General features: G+C 39.9%; 1 protein-coding gene across 1 annotated transcript; it reads right to left on the bottom strand.

Moving 5' to 3' along the window:
- Positions 1 to 1376: 1376 nt before the first annotated feature.
- On the bottom strand, positions 1377 to 18253 carry LOC119424240 (paired amphipathic helix protein Sin3a). The gene is made up of 21 exons (XM_037691726.1): positions 18233 to 18253; positions 17729 to 17945; positions 17320 to 17496; positions 17022 to 17128; positions 16570 to 16885; positions 16224 to 16475; positions 15978 to 16130; positions 15476 to 15631; positions 15186 to 15272; positions 14966 to 15084; positions 14467 to 14692; positions 14180 to 14296; positions 12932 to 13170; positions 12665 to 12848; positions 11266 to 11854; positions 9921 to 10090; positions 6612 to 6785; positions 6429 to 6521; positions 5505 to 5587; positions 3149 to 3356; positions 1377 to 1674 (listed from the first exon to the last, which is right to left on the bottom strand). Exons 2-21 carry the CDS (start codon positions 17921 to 17923, stop codon positions 1456 to 1458), a joined length of 3864 nt encoding a protein of 1287 aa, XP_037547654.1. The 5' UTR covers positions 17924 to 17945; positions 18233 to 18253; the 3' UTR covers positions 1377 to 1455.
- Positions 18254 to 19596: the final 1343 nt, after the last annotated feature.

A 19596-nucleotide genomic window follows, 5' to 3' on the forward strand; every position in this document is an offset into this window, starting at 1 on the left:
ATCCTGCCATGAAACGACCGAAAGCTGAAATCAAATAATCAGCATGCAGTCGTGAAACTTTTACGAAAATCCTGCGAGAATCACATTCTAGCATTTAGTGCGATGGATTATCTTGTCACCCAACAGGGTCAACTCCAATTTTACTAAAATGTAAAAGAACAGGCAATTAAAATGTTCAAATGTCTGTCTTTGTTGATGAATATACAACATATTCAACTGTATTGCAGTAAGAAATACAAACTGACAGGGAGTTATTGCTCGTTTCCCCCATCCTTTAACTGGACACAAGTCACACGGCTGACATGTGCAGACCAGCTACTTATCAGCAAGTCGGGCAGATAAAAGTCAAGCTTGTGTACAGTTAACAGGGGAAACGCAGATTCTAACCATTTTTGCGAAGTTTAAATACAAGACAAAGTACTCTTGAGTACCCTGAAAGCAGCCACACAGCATACTGCACTTTCATGAGCAGAAACGGTTGCTCAGCTACATTCAGTCATCTTAAAACCAAGCGTGGTACTGACGCCTGGAAACTGCAGGTCCAGATGTACAGCAAAAGAACCAGTCACTTTAAAATTAGGCCTCTTTTTTTATTATTTTTTTTTAATAAACTAAAACTTTTAGCAACGATGCAACCAACAGCCCATACATTAGAAATGTCTCTGAGTAACTTCCTTTGGTAAAAAACAGTTAAGTTTTCCTTCCTTTGATAAAACTCTGTGCATCCTCTGGCTAAAGATGGACACTTTATGTGTTAATGTATGCTACACATCAGTAACTCCTGATAAAAAACAGAAAATGTAGATATAAACAACATATTTACACGAGTTGTTTGGGCAAATATAAATTACTGTGCTCGATACACAAAGCTGGCATTAATGCCAAGCATCTATCAAACAGGAGCCAGACATGTTGGATGTACGTATAGGAGCAGTGCGTTGTCGCACTTTTACAACCAACGGAGAAAACATTCACGGGTTTTACAGGTTTACAGCTGGAAGCCACATGAAGCCCAAGATCTAAGCACAAACGTTTTAAGAAAGGTAACAGGTACTTGTTCTCGTTACCTCAGGAGAAAAGCTGAGGTTCTCACGTTTTTATCGTCTTTAAAATGATTGAAGCGTCCCCCCCCCAAAAAATAAAAAAACACTTTTCGCCCATGAGTTGTAGTAACGAAAGGTTCAGACTGTGTGGATAAATCAACGAGTATTTTTTCTCACACATGTATATACTGTACATAATGAATTCTCAAGAGAAAGCAACTTGTGTAAAACCCAATTTCAGAACTTTCAACAAACATGTAAAGTTTAAAATATTCAGCGTTGTGTGAAAAATTTAAAATGTACATCTTTAAATTACAGGTAGACAACCCGACCTGTTTTGGCAGCTGTGTCCAGTAATGACAGGTTGGAGGTCTCCTCTCTGGCAGTACTTCCTGCCTCAGATGACAGAGTACTACAGTGTCCTGTACTTCACCCGGTACTTGGTAATGTTGAGATAATGGAGGACCTGAGGGCAGCAGGTGGTGGTGCACGACAACAGTCCCTCTTGTCCTTCTCCCCTCAGCCATTTCTGAGTGTTGGCAGACATTTCGCTCGTCACGTGAGTCTTAGCCCAGTTGTCCAACCAGGTGTGAAAGCGCTTGTGGAGGCGTGTGTGCACCCGCTGGTGGGACTGGGAAAACACACGAACGAGAACAACACGGCTTAGTATAGAAATATGGCAGCAAATACATCACGAAACAAAACACAATGAAATGTTTCTATAGGTTTACAAGTTACCTTCAGTTTTAACAACACCTAAAGTTTGCATTTAGCTTCCCTCAGGAATATAAAATAAAGAAATCTTTGGAGGTCATACTTCTTTTAGAGACATGGCAGCAGTAAACCATAAATCACAGTTAGTGAGCGTCACATTAACAACAGTGATGTACAGCTGCAGCTGACATGCTGTGGAAACTCAAGACAACGCGTTCATCTGAAGAAATAAAAGCTCCATCTCAAGTCCAAGAGTTAACTTGATCAAAACAAACGTGGTTTAACTGAGAGCAGGAATGAAAAGCAAATCTGTGTACGACCAAGCTTTCAGACTCGAGTAACTACCGTATTTTTCGGCCTATAAGTCGCGGTTTTTTGCACATGATCTGTGACTTATAAGCCGAAGTGACGTATTTATGAATTTCCCCCCATATTTATAAACCAATTTTTGGTTGAGATATGATCGTTTTCATTCATTCTGACTGAAAAATTTTGAACAGTACCATTTTCAGCCACTTGATGGCAGCAGAGCAGTAGCAGTAGTAATAGTAGCAGTAAGGCATGCCGTTGTATCATATAATAGGTAAACGTGGCTATAATGACAAATTCAAAAAAGTTCAAGACAAAAACAACTGGACTTTTTATTTTATACTTTATTGTTTTCATTCTTGAACTTTTTTGAATTTACCATGTCCTGGATGACTGAGAATCTTCACCAGCTATTAATGACACAATCGGCCTGCCACAGTCCCCCCACCTTCGTTCTGCTTGCTGCTTGGAGCAAGTCAAACCAGCTGCACCGCCCCGGCGAAATGCAGCTTATCTGACCATCAAAGCGCATTTATTAAGTAAAAGTTTAACTGAGACACACCTTTGCTATAATTTCAAGCAAACAAATAATTGTTTTAGGTGCTTTTCTTGTTAAGTTTCGAAGAAACGAGCAGCGTTTGTCCTTCCTTCTTTTCCTCCCTCTGCATGCTCCCGGAGCACAGAAGCAATGAATACAGCTGAACTGACCGTCAAAGTGCATTTATGAAGCAAATATTAGACCGAGACACACGTTTACTATAATTTCGAGCAAACAAATAATTGTTTTTAAGTGCTAATCTTGTTAAATTCTTGTTAAAGTCCTCCCATGCACGCTCCCGCGGTCACCATTTGGCAGCCCATCGATTTTTGGCACAACACCGGCCCGCATTTCCAGATTGTTAGCGGTGACGCAGAACAGATGCGACGTATACGGCGAAGCGACATTTTTATGGATTTTTCCACTTTATTAGACATATTTGGACTGATGCGACTTATAGGGCGATGGGTACGGCGGAAAATACGGTAAATACATAGTTTTATTTTCCACATCTTAGAGAAAAGTAGCAGGTTAGTGGACTGACCTGGTTAGCTCGGGTCAGCGCCGTGTGTCTGTACATGTAGTCCTCGGACTTGCAGACATAAACCATCTTGTAGGAGTTCAGTTTGAACATGCACTTCATCTTCAGATCACTGTTGCTGTCCTGCGGCTTGTCTGAGGAGCCTTTAGTGATCCTCTCCTGCTGCAGCTGCTCCCACCCTCTCTGGCACTTTCTTATCCGCCTCAAATTCCTTAAATCCAAAAACAGAAATAAAAAATTCAAATGAATGTGAAGAAGTAAAAACCCATGTTAACCTGCTATAGGTTATGATCATGTCCGACACCGCTTTGTGCAATTTTAAAGAGAGTGGGGTTGAATGGAGTGCTTGGGAGTAGTCACTATCTTACCTGCAGCACATAGCAATCAGTGTGATCTCGGGTGAGTCAGAAGTTCACACAGGAGAGTCAAAACTTAACTGCTACTCAGAAGAGATCCCTCTAAAAGGAAACTTGATCATCTACAACAATGTGAACCTCAAACTATTTTAAAGTTCAAGCTAGGTTACAAGTTGTTATACTGCATTACTTTACACAAACTGGGTACACAACCGGGTTTGTTTGGCAATGTGGTCAGTCAGTGTTTAGTCTAAATTACCACAGATATCTAATAAAATATTCACGTGATGCACAACAGACAGTGAAAAAAGTTACAATCAAAATTTCACCTGAATCAACATGAAAATATTGAGGATCCAATTGTTTTAGAGATAAATCCACGAGGAGCTATATGTATTTTTAAAAGTCTTTGAAAGTATTATGACCATGAATGGTCGTCTCAAAAAACTAAATTCATAAAATAAGCACAAAAAATCAAGATAGCTGTACGCGCAACACTTATTGCACTTCAAAGACAAGACTGTGATGGGTCTAGGACAGGGGTCTGCAACCTTTACGATCAAAAGAACCATTTTACACCTTCGTTCACTAAATTAAGTGATCAGAGCCGCAACAACCTGCTGTGATGATCAACCGGTGGTTTGTTGGAGGGGGCTTTTGTGACCATTAAGGGTGACATTATAAAGCTAACAAACATCTAATAATTTAGATTTTTACAATTTAAGACAATTGACCAGATTCTTGTGTGGTGGGGAAGTTATTTAATTAATAAAAAACTATGAACTATGCAGACCTATGTATTTTGTTTATTGTGGAAAAATTAAATATAGAAATAAAGCATAAAGTTACAGTGAGTTTATTTTACTCCTTGTACATGTTCCAGCAAAATAAATGACTGGAAAAGAGTTAAACCAGACCTTTTTTGTCGTTTGTAAAACAATAAATAAAATTCAGTTTTATGTTAGCTTTGGTCAAAGCTTGAACGAGTCGCTGCGGAGGAACCATAGAGCCGCATGTGGCTCCAGAGCCACAAGTTGCAGACCCCTGGTCTAGAAAAAGTACCAGGCTAAGAGCAAACCATTTAAAGAATGGTTTTATTTACAAACCCTTCTGCTCTGTACAAGTGCTGTAAATAATATGCAGGACCAAAGAACCATTACCATTATTAAAATCTGTCACAACAAGCTCCAAAAAATTATCTCCCAACTGACTAAAGATTGCAGTTTATACAGAAAATTGTTACAAACAATAACAAACCTAAATATACATATACTTTTTTTCTTTCGGCTGCTCCCTTCTTCAGGGGTTGCCACAGCGAACTACCTCGCATGAAGACACGGCAATTATTTTTATGCTGGATGCTCTTCCTGACACAACCACAGCCCACCGAGCTACCACAGCCCTCTGTGTGGAGCAGAGCTGCTATCTAAGGCGCCCAGGGGAGCAGATGGTGGGGGTTAAGAGCCTTGCTCAAGGGCACAGAGTGGGGAAATGAGGGTGGAGGCAGGTGTGGGTGATTCACCTTTCACACCCACATTTTGATGCCGTTGGTCCGGGGAGTTGAACCAGTGACCTCCCAATCACTGGCCCACCTTCTCTAACCTCTGCACCACCACTCCCCCATACATACAATTAAAAATGCAAACTGTGACACATTCATTCATTCAACCTTTACGTATACAAGTTAATCCCATTGAGCCTCGGGGACTCATTTAGAAGAGAGACCTGAAGACCTGACCTGAGAGACCCACATGCAGGACTGTAATCTGAATACAATCCCATACAAAATTTGAATGTAAGAGTGATTTTTTTTTAAACTCAGAATAAACTACAATCTAAACTACAATCATTAAAACTTTACTAACAAATGATATTTGCATTAAACTTGAACTGAATCACAGAATTAGAGATTTTTAAGCGTGAGCAGCAGTTTAGTCTCTTTACCGTGACCATTGTGAACTCCTAACTTCTTAAACCGTAGTTTAATGACGATGGGTTCTCACCTGGGGAGGAAAACTGGTTTCTGGGCCAAATGCTCACGGAGCTCTGGGGATGTAGAGTACCTGCTCACATAATCTGACCATTTCTGTAGAGAAGAATACAGGAATAAATTAAACTGCTTTACCTTGAATCACCAATTTGGATTATTCAAGTTGGTTACAAAGCTTTTTTTTTTTTAAAGATTATTTTAAAAAGTTTGATCATTTAACGGACACAATTACATCCCTGATATTAAACCACCAATTTAGCCTGCATTAGGACATAATTTGTACTTCTTTTAGTAATATATTAAATTTGTATCATTGGGCCTGTATCCGTCCTTACCTGTACCCCGAGAGGACTTCTGCTGTGACTTGGCGCTACATAAATAAACTGAATTACTGGACGGCACTGAAGACCGTTGTGAAACAAACTGTCCTCCCTACAGACAAATATTTAAAATTTTGATTCATCAGTTCAGATGTACGTGAAGTACATCAGGTACAGTAGTACCTGCTGCATATTCCACTTGTTGAGTAGCTTGACCTCGTTTCAATTTAGGCTTTCTGGCCTAAACTTTTCCATGAAGAACTTCAGAGCAGACCTCTGCAGAGAGTAGATGGGGGTACGGTGGTCCCACAGGCTGACGGCACTCAAAAAGAAGTAAACAGACTGTGTCTCTCATGCACTGCACAAGGTGTTCCTAGCTCACTCCTGTGCCTGCAGCTCTCGTTCTTGCCCATTTGGATTAAACAGCTTGAACAGCACATCTTGAAACTTTAGTCTGCTTTGAATTCTGAAAATGGGAAGCCTCAGAGTGACCATGCCAGCGTTGGAGAACTAGAATATAAGACAGCTGACCAATCATTTACTTTGACACTAAATCATTCAACTCAGCTGAATCTGTTCAGCTAAACCTGTGAAAACTGAACTGAAACGATTCTTACTTCTGCGTCAGCGGGCTCATCGGAGTTCTCTTCCTCTGTATCCAGCAGCTCCAATGCCAGACTGACAGACCCTCGATTCTTCATAAACATCAGCTGTGCACAACACAAGCGGTCAGGGGACCGTGCACATAAACAAGGTGTTCAGGGTAATACAGACTGGTCTAAAATGAAAAGTTTTGGTACCTTGAAGCAGTTCTCGTCTGACATGAGCTGCTCTGCTCTGTGCTGGTAGGTCCCCTCGGCAGCAGCCCTGGATGTCTGCGTTGACACTGTGCCACCTGTGGCTTTATTGGCACTCTCACTCAGGTACATGTCAGTCACACGTGCACAGACGTCATCTGTAACAAGGTGCTGGAGCTGTGGATACAGTAGGTTTAGTATGCAACAGATGCACCCAGTTAAGTGACAACAGCACTCAAGACGAGCATTAATCAAATGTACTTTGTGACTTACAAAATAACCCCCCCCCCCCCGCCTTTAAAGCTCAGCTGACTATTTTACATGGCTAATAGTGTGAATGTTTATGAAGCATTCACACTATTGTGATCCATTTTTCGACGCGATTCTCGTCCTGCAGTTTTCAGCTATTTCAACAAATATCCTGATGCATGCTCAATAATCCAGGTAGAAAAATCTAAAAAAGTTAAATCTGGTCCTCTGGACATTCAAAAAAAAAAAAACAAAGCAAATCAACAAAAAAATGTAGAATGTATAATGTAAATGGTTTTTTTTTGTTGTTGATTTGCTTTGTTTTGTTTTTTTGAATGTCCAGAAGACCAGATTTAACTTTTTTAGATATTTCAACAAATCTTATATCAAAACATTCAGCTCTTTCAGGACAATCCTGCTTTGACTTTTGGTTTTGATGCAAGTTTAGCTTTTTGAAATATTTAGCCTTTTCTGTCACTTTTTTCCTCATAGAAAATTAATTGAGTTAATTTTACATCCGCTCCTTTCACATGTTGTTCTGCTTCAGCTTCTTTTTTCAGCCGTTTTTTTGTGCTTCTTCCAACTTCTTTCAGCTAATTTCAGCTCATTATGCTCCTTTAAGCTCATTTCTGAATGTTTCAGCCTTTTCTATTATTTTAGCTACTATTTATGCTAGCTGATTTTTGCTAATTTAAGCTTTTTCAGCTAAATCCACGTTTTTTGCTCTCATTTAAACCCTTTACAGCCTAATTCAACAAAAATGTGCTCTCTCCACTTCCTTCTTGTAATTTCAGCTTCTTTCTGCCTTTTTTAGTTTAGTTTATTTTGCACAATTAAAATACAGATCAGATATATTAAAAAATAATAATAATAATAACAGTGCAGGGAGAGGCAGAGCCAGTGGAATTATATAAAGCCATCACCCAATACATTTAAATAATACAATTAATACAATCCAAGAATACAGTCAGTTGATCATAAATTTAGGAATACAGTTATACGGAACAAAAAACAAAAAAAACAAAACATATATACAAAGTATTAGTGGAAATTTTAAATATGTAACTATTAAAATGTGACAATCACAATTCTTTGATTAAATCAAGTCTTAAATAATGTTTAAACTTTTTACAGAAGGCCTGCCTGTTACCAAATGCAAAAAAAAAATCATACGTAACTTTAGCTCCCCTGTAACGGAGAGAAAACTGACTCTACTGGTCTGATATTTAGGAAGATGAAGCGCTGGACTCTGGCGAGTTAAGTAAGAATGAAACTGCATATTTGATTTAAAGTAATGGGTGAAATGCTTTGGTATATCCTCTTGACTTACATAAATCTTATAAACAAAAATACAAATTAGAAAAATGTTAATGTTATAAATAGTAAGTGTGTAAATTCCTAAACAGAGGAGCAGAAGGACAATGATAATCTGAACGATTTGCAATTCTAACAAAAGCGTTTATGAAGACCCAGAATTTTATGCAAAGTTGTGGGAACTGTACTTCCACAAATTATTTTGCAATAAGACAGATATGGGTATATCAGACTTTAATAAAGTGTAAGCAAACATTCGATATAATGACTAACCCTCTTTATTATACCAATCGATTTATGCATTTTTCTACAAATCCAATCCATGTGGTCTTTTCACCTTAAGCGCTCATCAACAATAACTCCAAGTAATGTTGTTGATGATACTCGTCATATTGCAATGCCATCAATAAGAATTTTTGAACATTTTCCAAAATATGACCTTTTACCACTAAAAATCATGAAGTTTGATTTTTTTTTTTTTTTAGATTTAAAGATAGTTTATTTAATCCAAACCATGACGCGTAGGCACTCAAGCCAAGATTCCCATTTTTCAAAAGTGAATCAAAATGTGAATGAGAAAGAAGCAGTGTTGTATCATCAGCAAACATGATTGGTGAAAGAACATTGGAAACATTTGATAAATCATTTATGTAAATCAAAAATAACAATGGTCCAAGAATGGAGCCTTGAGGAACCCCACAAAATATCTTGGCTCTGTTAGAATTGCAACCTTTAAAACTAACAAATTGCTGCTTATTGCAAATATAACTATTCAACCATTTGTAAACAACACCATGAAAACCATACTTGTAAAGTTTTTGCATTAAGATATGATGATTCACAGCGACAAATGCTTTTGATAAATCAATGAAAATACTAGAGGACAATTCATTAATTTCAAGTGCAGAGGTAACATTGTCAACCAGATGAAGCAAAGCCATTTATGTAGAGTGATTCTTCCTAAAACCGTATTGGTGTTTGTAAAGAATTGAATTACGGTCTAAATATGGGAGAATCTTTTTATACACATTTTTTTCTAGTATTTTTGAAAAACATGGCAGTATAGATATAGGTCTGTATTATGAAAACAATGTGGAACGTCAGCCTTGAACAGAGGAATAACTTTAGCAACTTTCAAATGGTCTGGTACAATCCCAGTTTTTAGAGATAAAGAAAAAAAAATATGATAATATTAAATATTAAGATGATAAACCATCTGAAAATACAGATGGTAACTCTGGTTTTCTTTTTTCTCTTTGTAACAACTGATTCAACACTTCCCAGTTATCACTGCAACACTTAAATTTACCACTAAAATATTTCTTATTTTCAGCTTTAATAAGATAATTATATTTATTCCTGTAAGACTTATAAATACTATAGGTAAGAGGGGTGGGATTTGTTATATATTTCTTGTATAGTTTAAGATTTTTTTCTGCATTTTCAGCCATTTGTTAATTTCAAGCCTTTTTAAGCCAATGTCCTATTTTTTGTGCTCATTTCTGCTTATTTAAACCTAATTCAGTAAATGAGTTCTTTTTGCCATCTTTTGCTAATGTAGGCTTGTTCTTTCATTTCAGCATGCTTTATTGTTAATTTCAGCTGTTTTTCAGCAAATTCTTCTGCAATAAGCATTCACACTGCATTTTTGCAGGAAATGCAATTTCTCTAGTTAATGCTTGGATTGGGACTAAACTACGTTTACTATAGAAAGGGAAACAATAATGTTCTAATCCTAAATCTACCAACCTGCCGGACAATGCTCTGGATCAGTTTGTCCAAGGTGAAGGCAATGTAGGCGTGGATCGTAAACATTTCCCTCAGGGAGTCCTCGTACTGAGCCGGCTCCATGTTTCCATCCAACAGATTTCGCACCATTTCCAGAAACACAGAATAATACTCGTCTACATCAACCTCCACTGCAGACAGAAAACAGTACACGTGTTGTTTTACAGGCAGAGCCTAACGCTTGATGCACAATGACCAAGTGGGTAAAAAAAAAAAAAAAAAAAAGCAGTTTAAGTTAATAAAATTTTAAATTTCAAGCTATTTAAACTCAGTCACATTACGGAAACACAACACCGGGAAAAACACATCCAACAGCTCTGTGATTAAGTATTTTTCTACACATTTTTAAGATGAGTTTGAAAGAAGTTAAAAAAAAATTAAAAAAAGATTATTAATGCTTTACCTTTACTAGTTTAAATCTTCAATATAAACAAACTAAAAATTCCTATAATTTCATGAAAAAAAGTTTTTAACCTTGGAGTAAGAAACATAGAATATAGTTAAAACCAGTGACGTGCAGTCAGGGGAGGCAGTGCCGCCCTCTCCTGTCATCAGGACAAGTAAAATACTGACAATGATAAGAGAAAATACATTTGACCACTTGACTGTTCTACAAAACTATTTTATAAAACTTTTTTTCTGAATTATTTAAACATTTCAGTGGTCAAAATCGCAGAATTTACTCATTACCTGTAGAAACAATGTGGGGCGAGGCAGTGTGGTGCTCTGGTTCTCCTCTGGGGGCGCTGTGTCATATACAATATATGAAGTAGGTGGTTGGCGCATGCCCATTGTCTCTCTTTATATGGCCAATACACATGCTTGATTACACATGTGCTGCACATGCTGATGTTCTACAGTCCGTCTAATATATTGAATGTATGTGTGTGACATATTTCTTCTTTCTACTCGGGTCATAAATGCATGCTGAAAATACACAGAGTAAGGTAAAGTACCATGTCACGCCGATAGGGGGCAGTGCTGCTCCATGAAACGTCGCTGTGCGTTCTTGTTATGCAGAGGGGCGGGGGTGGAAGATCATATCTCAAAACTAAAGGATTTTTCTAAACTCATTCATCTTGAAATAAAGGTAATACATTTTTAATTTATTTAAAAAGAGAGGAGAATGGAGTGATTAAAGCATAATTAGATGCCTTTTTAAAAGAAAAGGCTAAACTGAAACATACGCTTCTATTTTGAGTTCATATATGCGAGCATGATTCCAAACGAGTCGGCCTCACCTGTCAAACCTCACCGCACGTCACTGGGTAAAACCTATAACTCTAAATAATAAGTGTGCACTTACTTGGCTCCTTCATCTTTAACTGGATCGCTGGGTTTTCATTCTTCTCCTTTTTCAACCCCAACATTTCGCTTTCCCACTCTCGCTCATGGGCGTCCTCCTCGATCTGCTTCTCTGCTTGCCCATAAATCCGCAGCAAACGAGAACAGAGGATGTAGTGAAGACGAAAGAAGACGTACCAGTAGTTGTTCACGAAGAACAAGTTATAGACATCGTCCGTGCCCCGCAGCTTCTGAGCAGCTGTGCTGCTAAACAGGAGCTTAGACTTAGAGGGGCTGCGGCCCGGCAAACCATTGTGCTTCTTGGGACTGTCCTGATTTGTCTCCACGTCTTCGTCGTCCTCCTCCTCTTCTTCCTCTTCCTCCAAGTCAGAGAGCTCGCTGCGTTGTGCAAACAGAAGGTCAGGAATGAAATGGTGGATTATCTGTTTGATCTTGAACTTGTCCTCCTTCTGGATGCCGACTTGTCTTTTGACATGATGGATGATGAGGCCAGCAGCATCCTCCAAGATCTGGCTGTCATCGTAGGTCAGGGTCATGTGGGGGGCGCTTGGTGGCGGAGTGGCATTTTCCTCCGAGGCTTGTTCCTGGCGCTACAGGATGCACACGAGAGAAAACTGGAGTGAATTTTGACCCATCTTAGCTGTATAACCACAGATAAAGAAATATAAACATGATCTGATGATCTCAACTTCTTCATAAATTTGAAGTCAATTAAGTTTTGAGGGAAAATAGTTCAATTATGAAATAGTTTAATCAATGCACTACAAAACCATCCATCCATTATCTTTACCCGCTTCTACCTTTCCAGGTTGCGGGGGTCACTGGTGCCCATGTCCAACAGTCACCATGTGAGAGGTGGGGGACACCCTGGACAGGTCTCCAGTCCATTACAGGGACACAGAGACAAACAACCATTCACTCTCTCACTCACACCTAGGGACAATTTAGAGTTACCAATCAGTCTAACATGCATGTTTTTGGTCTGTGGGAGGAAACTGGAGTACCTGGAGAAAACCCACGCATGCACGGAGAGAACATGCCAACTCCACACAGAGGTCCTCAGCCAGGATTTGAACCGGCAACAGCTCTACCAACTGAGCCACCACACACACAAAACAAACAAACAAAAAACTAGGAATGCTAAATATGTCAGTTCACATCAACAGCTGAGGACCAGCTCAGGCCTCAAGGCTTTTTATCACAACTTTTTGTGTTTATTCTTAATTTTAAACATGTTTACCAGAAAAAATGTCTTCAGATTTTCATTTTTCAGAACTCCATTTTCCTGACTGCAACTAATCAACCCAAAAGTTTCACACCAGCACAATCCTTACCTTAAAACCCAACCAAACGTAAAAAAAACCCAAACAAACAAAAACAAAGTAGAAGTGTTCCCTTACATCTTCATACAACATCTCAATTTCGTTGAGCAAAGTCTTGGAGCGCAACACTTTGGTGTCATTCTGCTTGAAGTTTATGCCTTGGTGGTCGAGCGACTTCAGGTAATACTTTTCATTCTGTTCCTGCCAGATTTTGTTGAAGCCCCTCTGTGCTTCTTTCCACTCATCATCCTTTGTTTTTAATCTGAAACAGTGAGAAAACACCAATATTATGTGTACATCTTCAAACTGTTAGCGAGTTGGGGAAAGTAAAACCCTGACGATTACCTTTTCAGAACTATGGGCACAGACACGGCAGGGTTTCTCTTGAGCCCGTCAATAATGTCAGGAGCCTTGTCTCCATATATCCTCTGAATGGCTTTACGGTGAATGACATCCGAAGAGCCACCGATTGTGTTGTCCAGCCTGAAGCGCACCTGCTCCTCAGCAGACATGCGAGAAAGCCTCCTTTGCACAGTCTCCAGAGCTCGTATTGTAGCAAGGTTGGTCTCCAACACAATATCAAGCTGCCAAAGAAATAACAGCAATAATACTTTTATTCAATTTTGAGTTCAAATAAAGTCTTCTTCTTTCAGCTTTTCCCTCTTCAGTGGTCGCCACAGCGAGTCATCTTCCTAATCTCACCCTGTCCTCTGCATCTTCTGTCCTCACTCCATCTACCTCCATGTCCTCTCTAACTGCATCCATATATCTCCTCTTCTTTTACCTGGCAGCTACATTTCTAACATCCTTCTACCAATATACCCACTGTTCCTCCTCTGGACATGTCCAAACCATCTCAGTCTGGCCTCTCTAACTTTATCTCCCAGTTGTTCAACCTGTGCAATGTCTCTGTCTCCAGACCATACAACATAGCTGGTCTCACCACTGTCTTGTAAACTTTTTCTGTGACCTTTGTTGACACCCCTTTGTTTTAAATCACTCCTGAAACTTTTCTCCATTCACTCCATCCTGCCTGGACTCTCTTCTTCACCTCTTTATCACACTCCACATTTTCCTGGACAGTGGACCCCAAGTACTTGAAGTCCTACACCTTTGTGACCTCTGCTCCTTGTAGCCTCACTGTTCCACCGGCCTCCCTCTCATTCACACACACGTACTCTGTCTTATTATGGCTGTCTGTCATTCCTCTTCTTTCAAGTGCATACCTCCACCTCTCCAAGTTCTCTTCCACCTGTTCTCACCACAGATCATAAGGTCATCCGCAAACATCATAGTCCACAGGGATTCCTACCTGACCTCATCTGTTAGTCGATTCATCACCAGAACAAACAAGAAGGAGCTCAGAGCTGAACCTTGATGCACTCCCACCTCCACCTTGAAGCTATCTGTGTCTCCTACAGCGCATCTCACCACTGTCCTGATGTCCTCATACATTTGTGTTCAAATAAAGTGTCAGGATGTTATTAGTTTGCTAAACATACATATTTAATTAAAACAAGTTTTGACTCTTGAACAAAGTGCAACATTTCGGAGTATTCGTGAAACGACAGAAACCTGAAACATCTTGCTCACCTCAAAGCGCTCATCCTCACATCTGTAAATATGCTCCTCATACTGAGTCTTTTTAGAGCTCACAAATGTAGAGTCCTCAGACCAAGATGGAAATGAAACCCAAGTGTCATTCAAGACCTGCAAAAAAAAAAAAAAAAAAAATCCCATTTTTAGTTTTTAAAAAAATCATTCAGTTGTTTTTGTTCAATAAATAACAGTGTAATTGTCTGAGAGACCCGTAGAATTGTTAGTTAGTATATTATACTATCCAGTAGTTAGAAAATGTAACCATCTGAGACGATGCCAACCTCTCTGCACAGCGGTGTTCTTCCTGTGCACTTGGGCTGCTGGTAGCTCTTCGGCAGTGCTCTGTAGCTGGACCCCAGCCTCTTGCAGGAGGCATAGTCGATCTCCATGGCAATACCCTCTGTGGAGCGCTCCTTGGGTAAACTCTCTGCATGGCTCGAGTCTCCATGACTGGACTCTCGGTACCCCAGGAAGTTCTTAAACCACGTAAAAAGCTCTGGGAATTTTCTGTCAGTCAGGACATGGTACAAATACAAACACAAAAGTGAGGTGGTAGTTGACATTAACAAGTGATTACAAATTTATTAATCCTTCATTCTTATTTATTCATCAAAATATTGTGACCTTTTAATGCTAATTTGACAAGAGCAACAATTATATCTAAAACTAAACTCCTAATGTACAATTCTGTTATTTACTCACTATTTGTGTTTGAAATCACACATCTGCTTATGGACTAATGTCTTGTGCTGCATTTAGGATCCAAACAGCCACACTTACCCAAGAAATGGGATGACTAACTGGACCAGCTCAGTGCGAGAAATCACTTCCTGGTTGAAGATGTGCAGACACCGCAGGAAGTTGTCATAGGCTTCAGCGCTGCGCAGAGCCTTTTTCACCTGAGTTCATGTATTTAAACAAAGTTAAACTACTTTCATATCATACACATCTTAGTAAAACTGTCTTTATACTTTTATTGAAAGAATTTAAATGTACTGACCTTCTCAAAGAACATAGTTTCAGTGCTTGTGCTGAGTTTACTGGCTTCAGTCAAACCGTGGCCTTTTCCCATTACTAAAGATTTCTTCTGAAATGACACAAAAAGGTCAACATTTAAAAAGAAAATCAATTTATTAAACACATATTCTCAATAAAAGGTTTGTGTGATGCAATGAACTTAGCCATCACATTCAAATACAGTAAATTTGTGACATCATTTTAATATATAGTCTATTCTCGGTCAAATAAGAAAAAAAAAGGTAGTAGAAAATGCTTAATTCATTTAGAAACCTTTGGTGGAGGGGTGGCACCCACTCCAGAAGGCCTCCTGACTGGCAGGCCATTCTGATTCAGCCTCTGTTTGTTGTTCAGGGACGGTCTCTTCACAGTGGGACCATGATCATTACGGACGGACTCAGCTCTGTCAGGTATAGCCTTACCCAAAAGCTACAGGAGAAATATCGCAACACAGTCAGACAAAGGAGATACAACAGATATAACAAGAAGAATGTAAAGGGAAGAATCAAGTACAGTACCTTAAATACCCTAAAGACAAATGTACTGGTAATGTTTTTCCAACATATATGTTGAGAACAGGTGAAACTGTAGTTACTTGGACCACTGACTCAAATACTTTATTACAAAGCAAAACATTGAACTTTAGTTTAACATCCATAACAATAGCCCATAGAAATGGTACCTAAAGAACATTTTAAAACGTCTTAATTAAACAGACTTAAATTAAAACACTTGAGTTCAAATGGGCCACATTCTGGGCCATTTAAAATCTCACCAATGAGTTGTTTGCATCTGGCAGGAACTGTCCAAACTCTGAGAGCAAGTCCTCCTGGTTTTTGAAAAGTCTTGCCACTTGAGTGTAGACCTCCTGCTCAGTCAGTGCCGGGGTGTAATTACCACCAGCCTCTTTAGCATTCCGCTGTTCCTTCTGAATTATTGATAAAGAAGAGAAAGCAGTTGTGAGTTAACAGTCCGCTTCCTTCAAATACAAACAAACAAGTGTTGAAATGTCTTTTCCTACCTGGTAAGTGTGTAAGATTTCCAGAAAGGCTTTGTAAATGTCTGGCTGGCCCTGAAAGCGATTCTTGATCTTGTTGACATAATTTATGGCGTGGTTAAACTCCACCGGTTGGTTGTTCTGGAGAGGTGGACCACTGGATGGCGTGCTGTTGACAGGAGTGTGGGGCTGAACTGAAGGTGAACGTGGTGAGGCATAAGCTGGGATGGATGGATTGGGCTGGCTGGTGGGTGTATGGGCCGGAGACTGAATTGGCTGTTGAGAATAACCACAGAGCACAACAACGTTATAAAGTTACCTGTGACGAACAGGGCCTATAACTTGTGACTGGGCGATCGGTATATTCTACCTTGCTGGTTTTGTTGACAGTAGGCTGAGTAGCAAGTGGTGGGGTACTGGTAGTGCTCAGTCCAGTCTGTGGCAGACTTTGGTGCTGGTGATTGATGGGGGGTTGGCTGGATGCACCACTTGCAGGGATGTTATGTACAGAAACACCATGAGGGGTGATGTAGTGGATCTGCCCTGGTGTGGTAACGTTGACTAGATCGTTGGTTTGAACTTCAATCTTATACCCCGGTGGCAAGAAAGTGTTGAAACCCATGATGAGGTCAGGGTGGCCCTTAAAGAGCTGTGACACACGATTGATGACTCCAGGAGTGTCTATGCTGGAGAAACAGTACAAACCACGGTCATTCAACAATTTGTAGTGCTTCACAGGCTTTGTATAAAGAATCTGACCAAACTGGAGCAATAGGAAATCATTTCCTTCAGATGTTGAGGTAACTGGCAGTAAAAACAAACCTTTGTGATTTAAACTCCTTCATAATATCAAGGAAATCGTTATAAACTTGTGGCTGATTCCCAAACTGCAGTTTCACTTGATCCAAATAAGAGAGAGCATCTTCAACCTGCAAAGCAAAATGGGAAAAATTATCAGCCATGAAATAAATATCTTGCTATTGCAAATGATCATCCTAAGATTTATGTGTAGACAAGATGTAATACCAAAGTCTCAAGTTGTGTAATTAAAAATAAATTGTTGATTTATTTCTCATATGCTAAAAGACAGATTTGAGGCCTTTTAAAAATGAACGCGTACCTTTAATCGTTGAAACTGCTGCCCTTGGGTTGAAGCCATAGGTGCAGGTGGATGAACATGACCTTGGACAGCAGCAGGGGTCTGTGACTGAACTGTCAGGCTGTGTGCATGAGGACTAATATGAGGTGTAGAAGTGTTGTGTCCATGTCCACTTGTGCTTTGAGGCATCGCAGGCACCTTTCAGGAAAAATGCAGCAAAACGTCAGAATCCAAAAGGAAGACGGAGACAAAAAAACTCAACTCTGTATTGACAGAGACACTCCTGCAGTCCTCCCAAATAAGTAGTGTTTAAAACAGTCATTTTTATTTGTTAAATTTTCAATGAATGTGTACTTTGACTTGTAGAGGAATATTGTGCTTAATTAAAAGAAGTAGAACACAGCTGAATAGACTGCATTTCAAATCATACCTGATAGCCCTGTGGGAGGGAATACTGGATGCCGGTTGAAGGCTGCATGTTTTCTGCAGGTGCCTCCACTGCAGCTGGAGCAGGGGCAAGGGCCCGGTGCTGAAAGCTTTCTGCAATGCCCTGAACTGGGGGGCGACGTGGCTGCTGTTGTTGGGGTGCAAATATCGGCTCTTGGTCTTCTGCACGTTTCTTCATTGTATACACATGCTCAAAGGGGCTAAACAAACAAAAGTGAAAACAATGAGCTGTTGCAGCATTTACACAGATTTGTCAGAAAAAGATTACATCACATGTAGTCCAAAATATCTACTCTACTCTAACTGTTTCTGTTTACTTTTTGGTATTTTATTTTTGTACCCTTATTGCATGCTTTAGCATTTCTTGTTAGTTTGTTCTGATTTTTTTATTGAGTCAAATCGGTTCTTCTCATCCTGAACATTTCATTGTACTGTTAGCCTTGCATATGACAAATAAACACAACTTGAACTTGATTTGTATTTCTACCTGTTTTGGTTTGAGCCCCAAGCTCCTGAAAGGATGTGCGGCTCAGCTGTGTGATGTTTTTGAACACATTTTTCACCTGAGGGTGGTCCGTCCCTGCTCTGTGGAAAACAACATGCCTGGTCCCGGAGCTGAAAAATAACCACCCAAACTCACACAGTGACTGCAGACCTGTGGCCTTATCATCACATGCCATGAAGTTACTGAAGAGGCTGGTCCTGAAGCACGTCAGATCAGTGGTGGAACCATACCTGGACCCCCTCCAGTTTGCATACGTACGAGCCACACATTGGAGTTGATGACGCCATCATCTACCTGCTGTCCAGAGCCTACACGCACCTGGACAGGGCAGGCAGCACTGTAAGAGTCATGTTCTTTGACTTTTCCAGTGCTTTTAACACCATCAGACCTGCTCTACTCTGCAGTAAGCTCCTGGACATGCAGGTGAATGACTCGCTGGTCACTTGGACCAGAGACTACCTCATGGGAGACTACCTCATGGGAGACTACCTCATGGGTCGGCCACATTATGTGAGGCTGCAGAACACCACCTCGGACACCATATTGAGCAGCACAGGGACTCTTCAGGGGATGGTCCTCTCGCCGTTTCTGTTCACCCTCTACACCCCGCACTTCAGGTACAACTCACAATCCTGCCATCTGCAGAAGTTTGTGGGCTGCATCACTGGTGACCAGGAAGGAGGAGGAGGACAGAGGAGTGGTGGACAGCTTTGTGGAGTGGACAGAACCACCTGCAACTCAATGTTGGAAAAACACCTCGGTGGTCTCAGTCTATGACTGAAGGTGCTGCTGAAAGTGAAGGATGCTGAAGAAACTGCTCCAGATCCTGAACAACACATCACACCCCCTGCATGACACACTGGACTCTTACCGCAGCACCATCAGTCGTAGACTGAGACCACCGAGGTGCTCCACAGAACGCCTTTCCTCCCTCTGGCTATCAAACTTTTCAACTGCTCCCACTTTCTGCACATAGGACAATAAAATTAATCCTGCACCACAATAAACACTTTAATGTTTCTGTCTGCATCTGACCTGTTTTAGAGCTTAATTGTTGGTATGTTTTATACCTCTCTTATTATTATTTTATATTATATATTCTTATATATATTCTATATTGTTATTATTTTATATATATATATATATTTTAATTCTCTGTTTTTTTTTAAATATCTTGTGTTTTCGTTGTGTATGTTCCTTTGTCCTGAAACTCTGGCACATCATTTTCCTGAGAGATCAATAAAGTTCTACCATATCTTAGTATTTGTAATTATTTCTATCCTTAACATGTGCTTTTTTGTCTTTCTTCCAATAGGGGGTACACCTGGACCTGCCATCCTGTGTTT

This window comes from Nematolebias whitei, chromosome 2, assembly GCF_014905685.2.
Source record: "Nematolebias whitei isolate Nwh7 chromosome 2, NemWhi1, whole genome shotgun sequence".
Classification (NCBI taxonomy): Eukaryota; Metazoa; Chordata; class Actinopteri; order Cyprinodontiformes; family Rivulidae; genus Nematolebias; species Nematolebias whitei.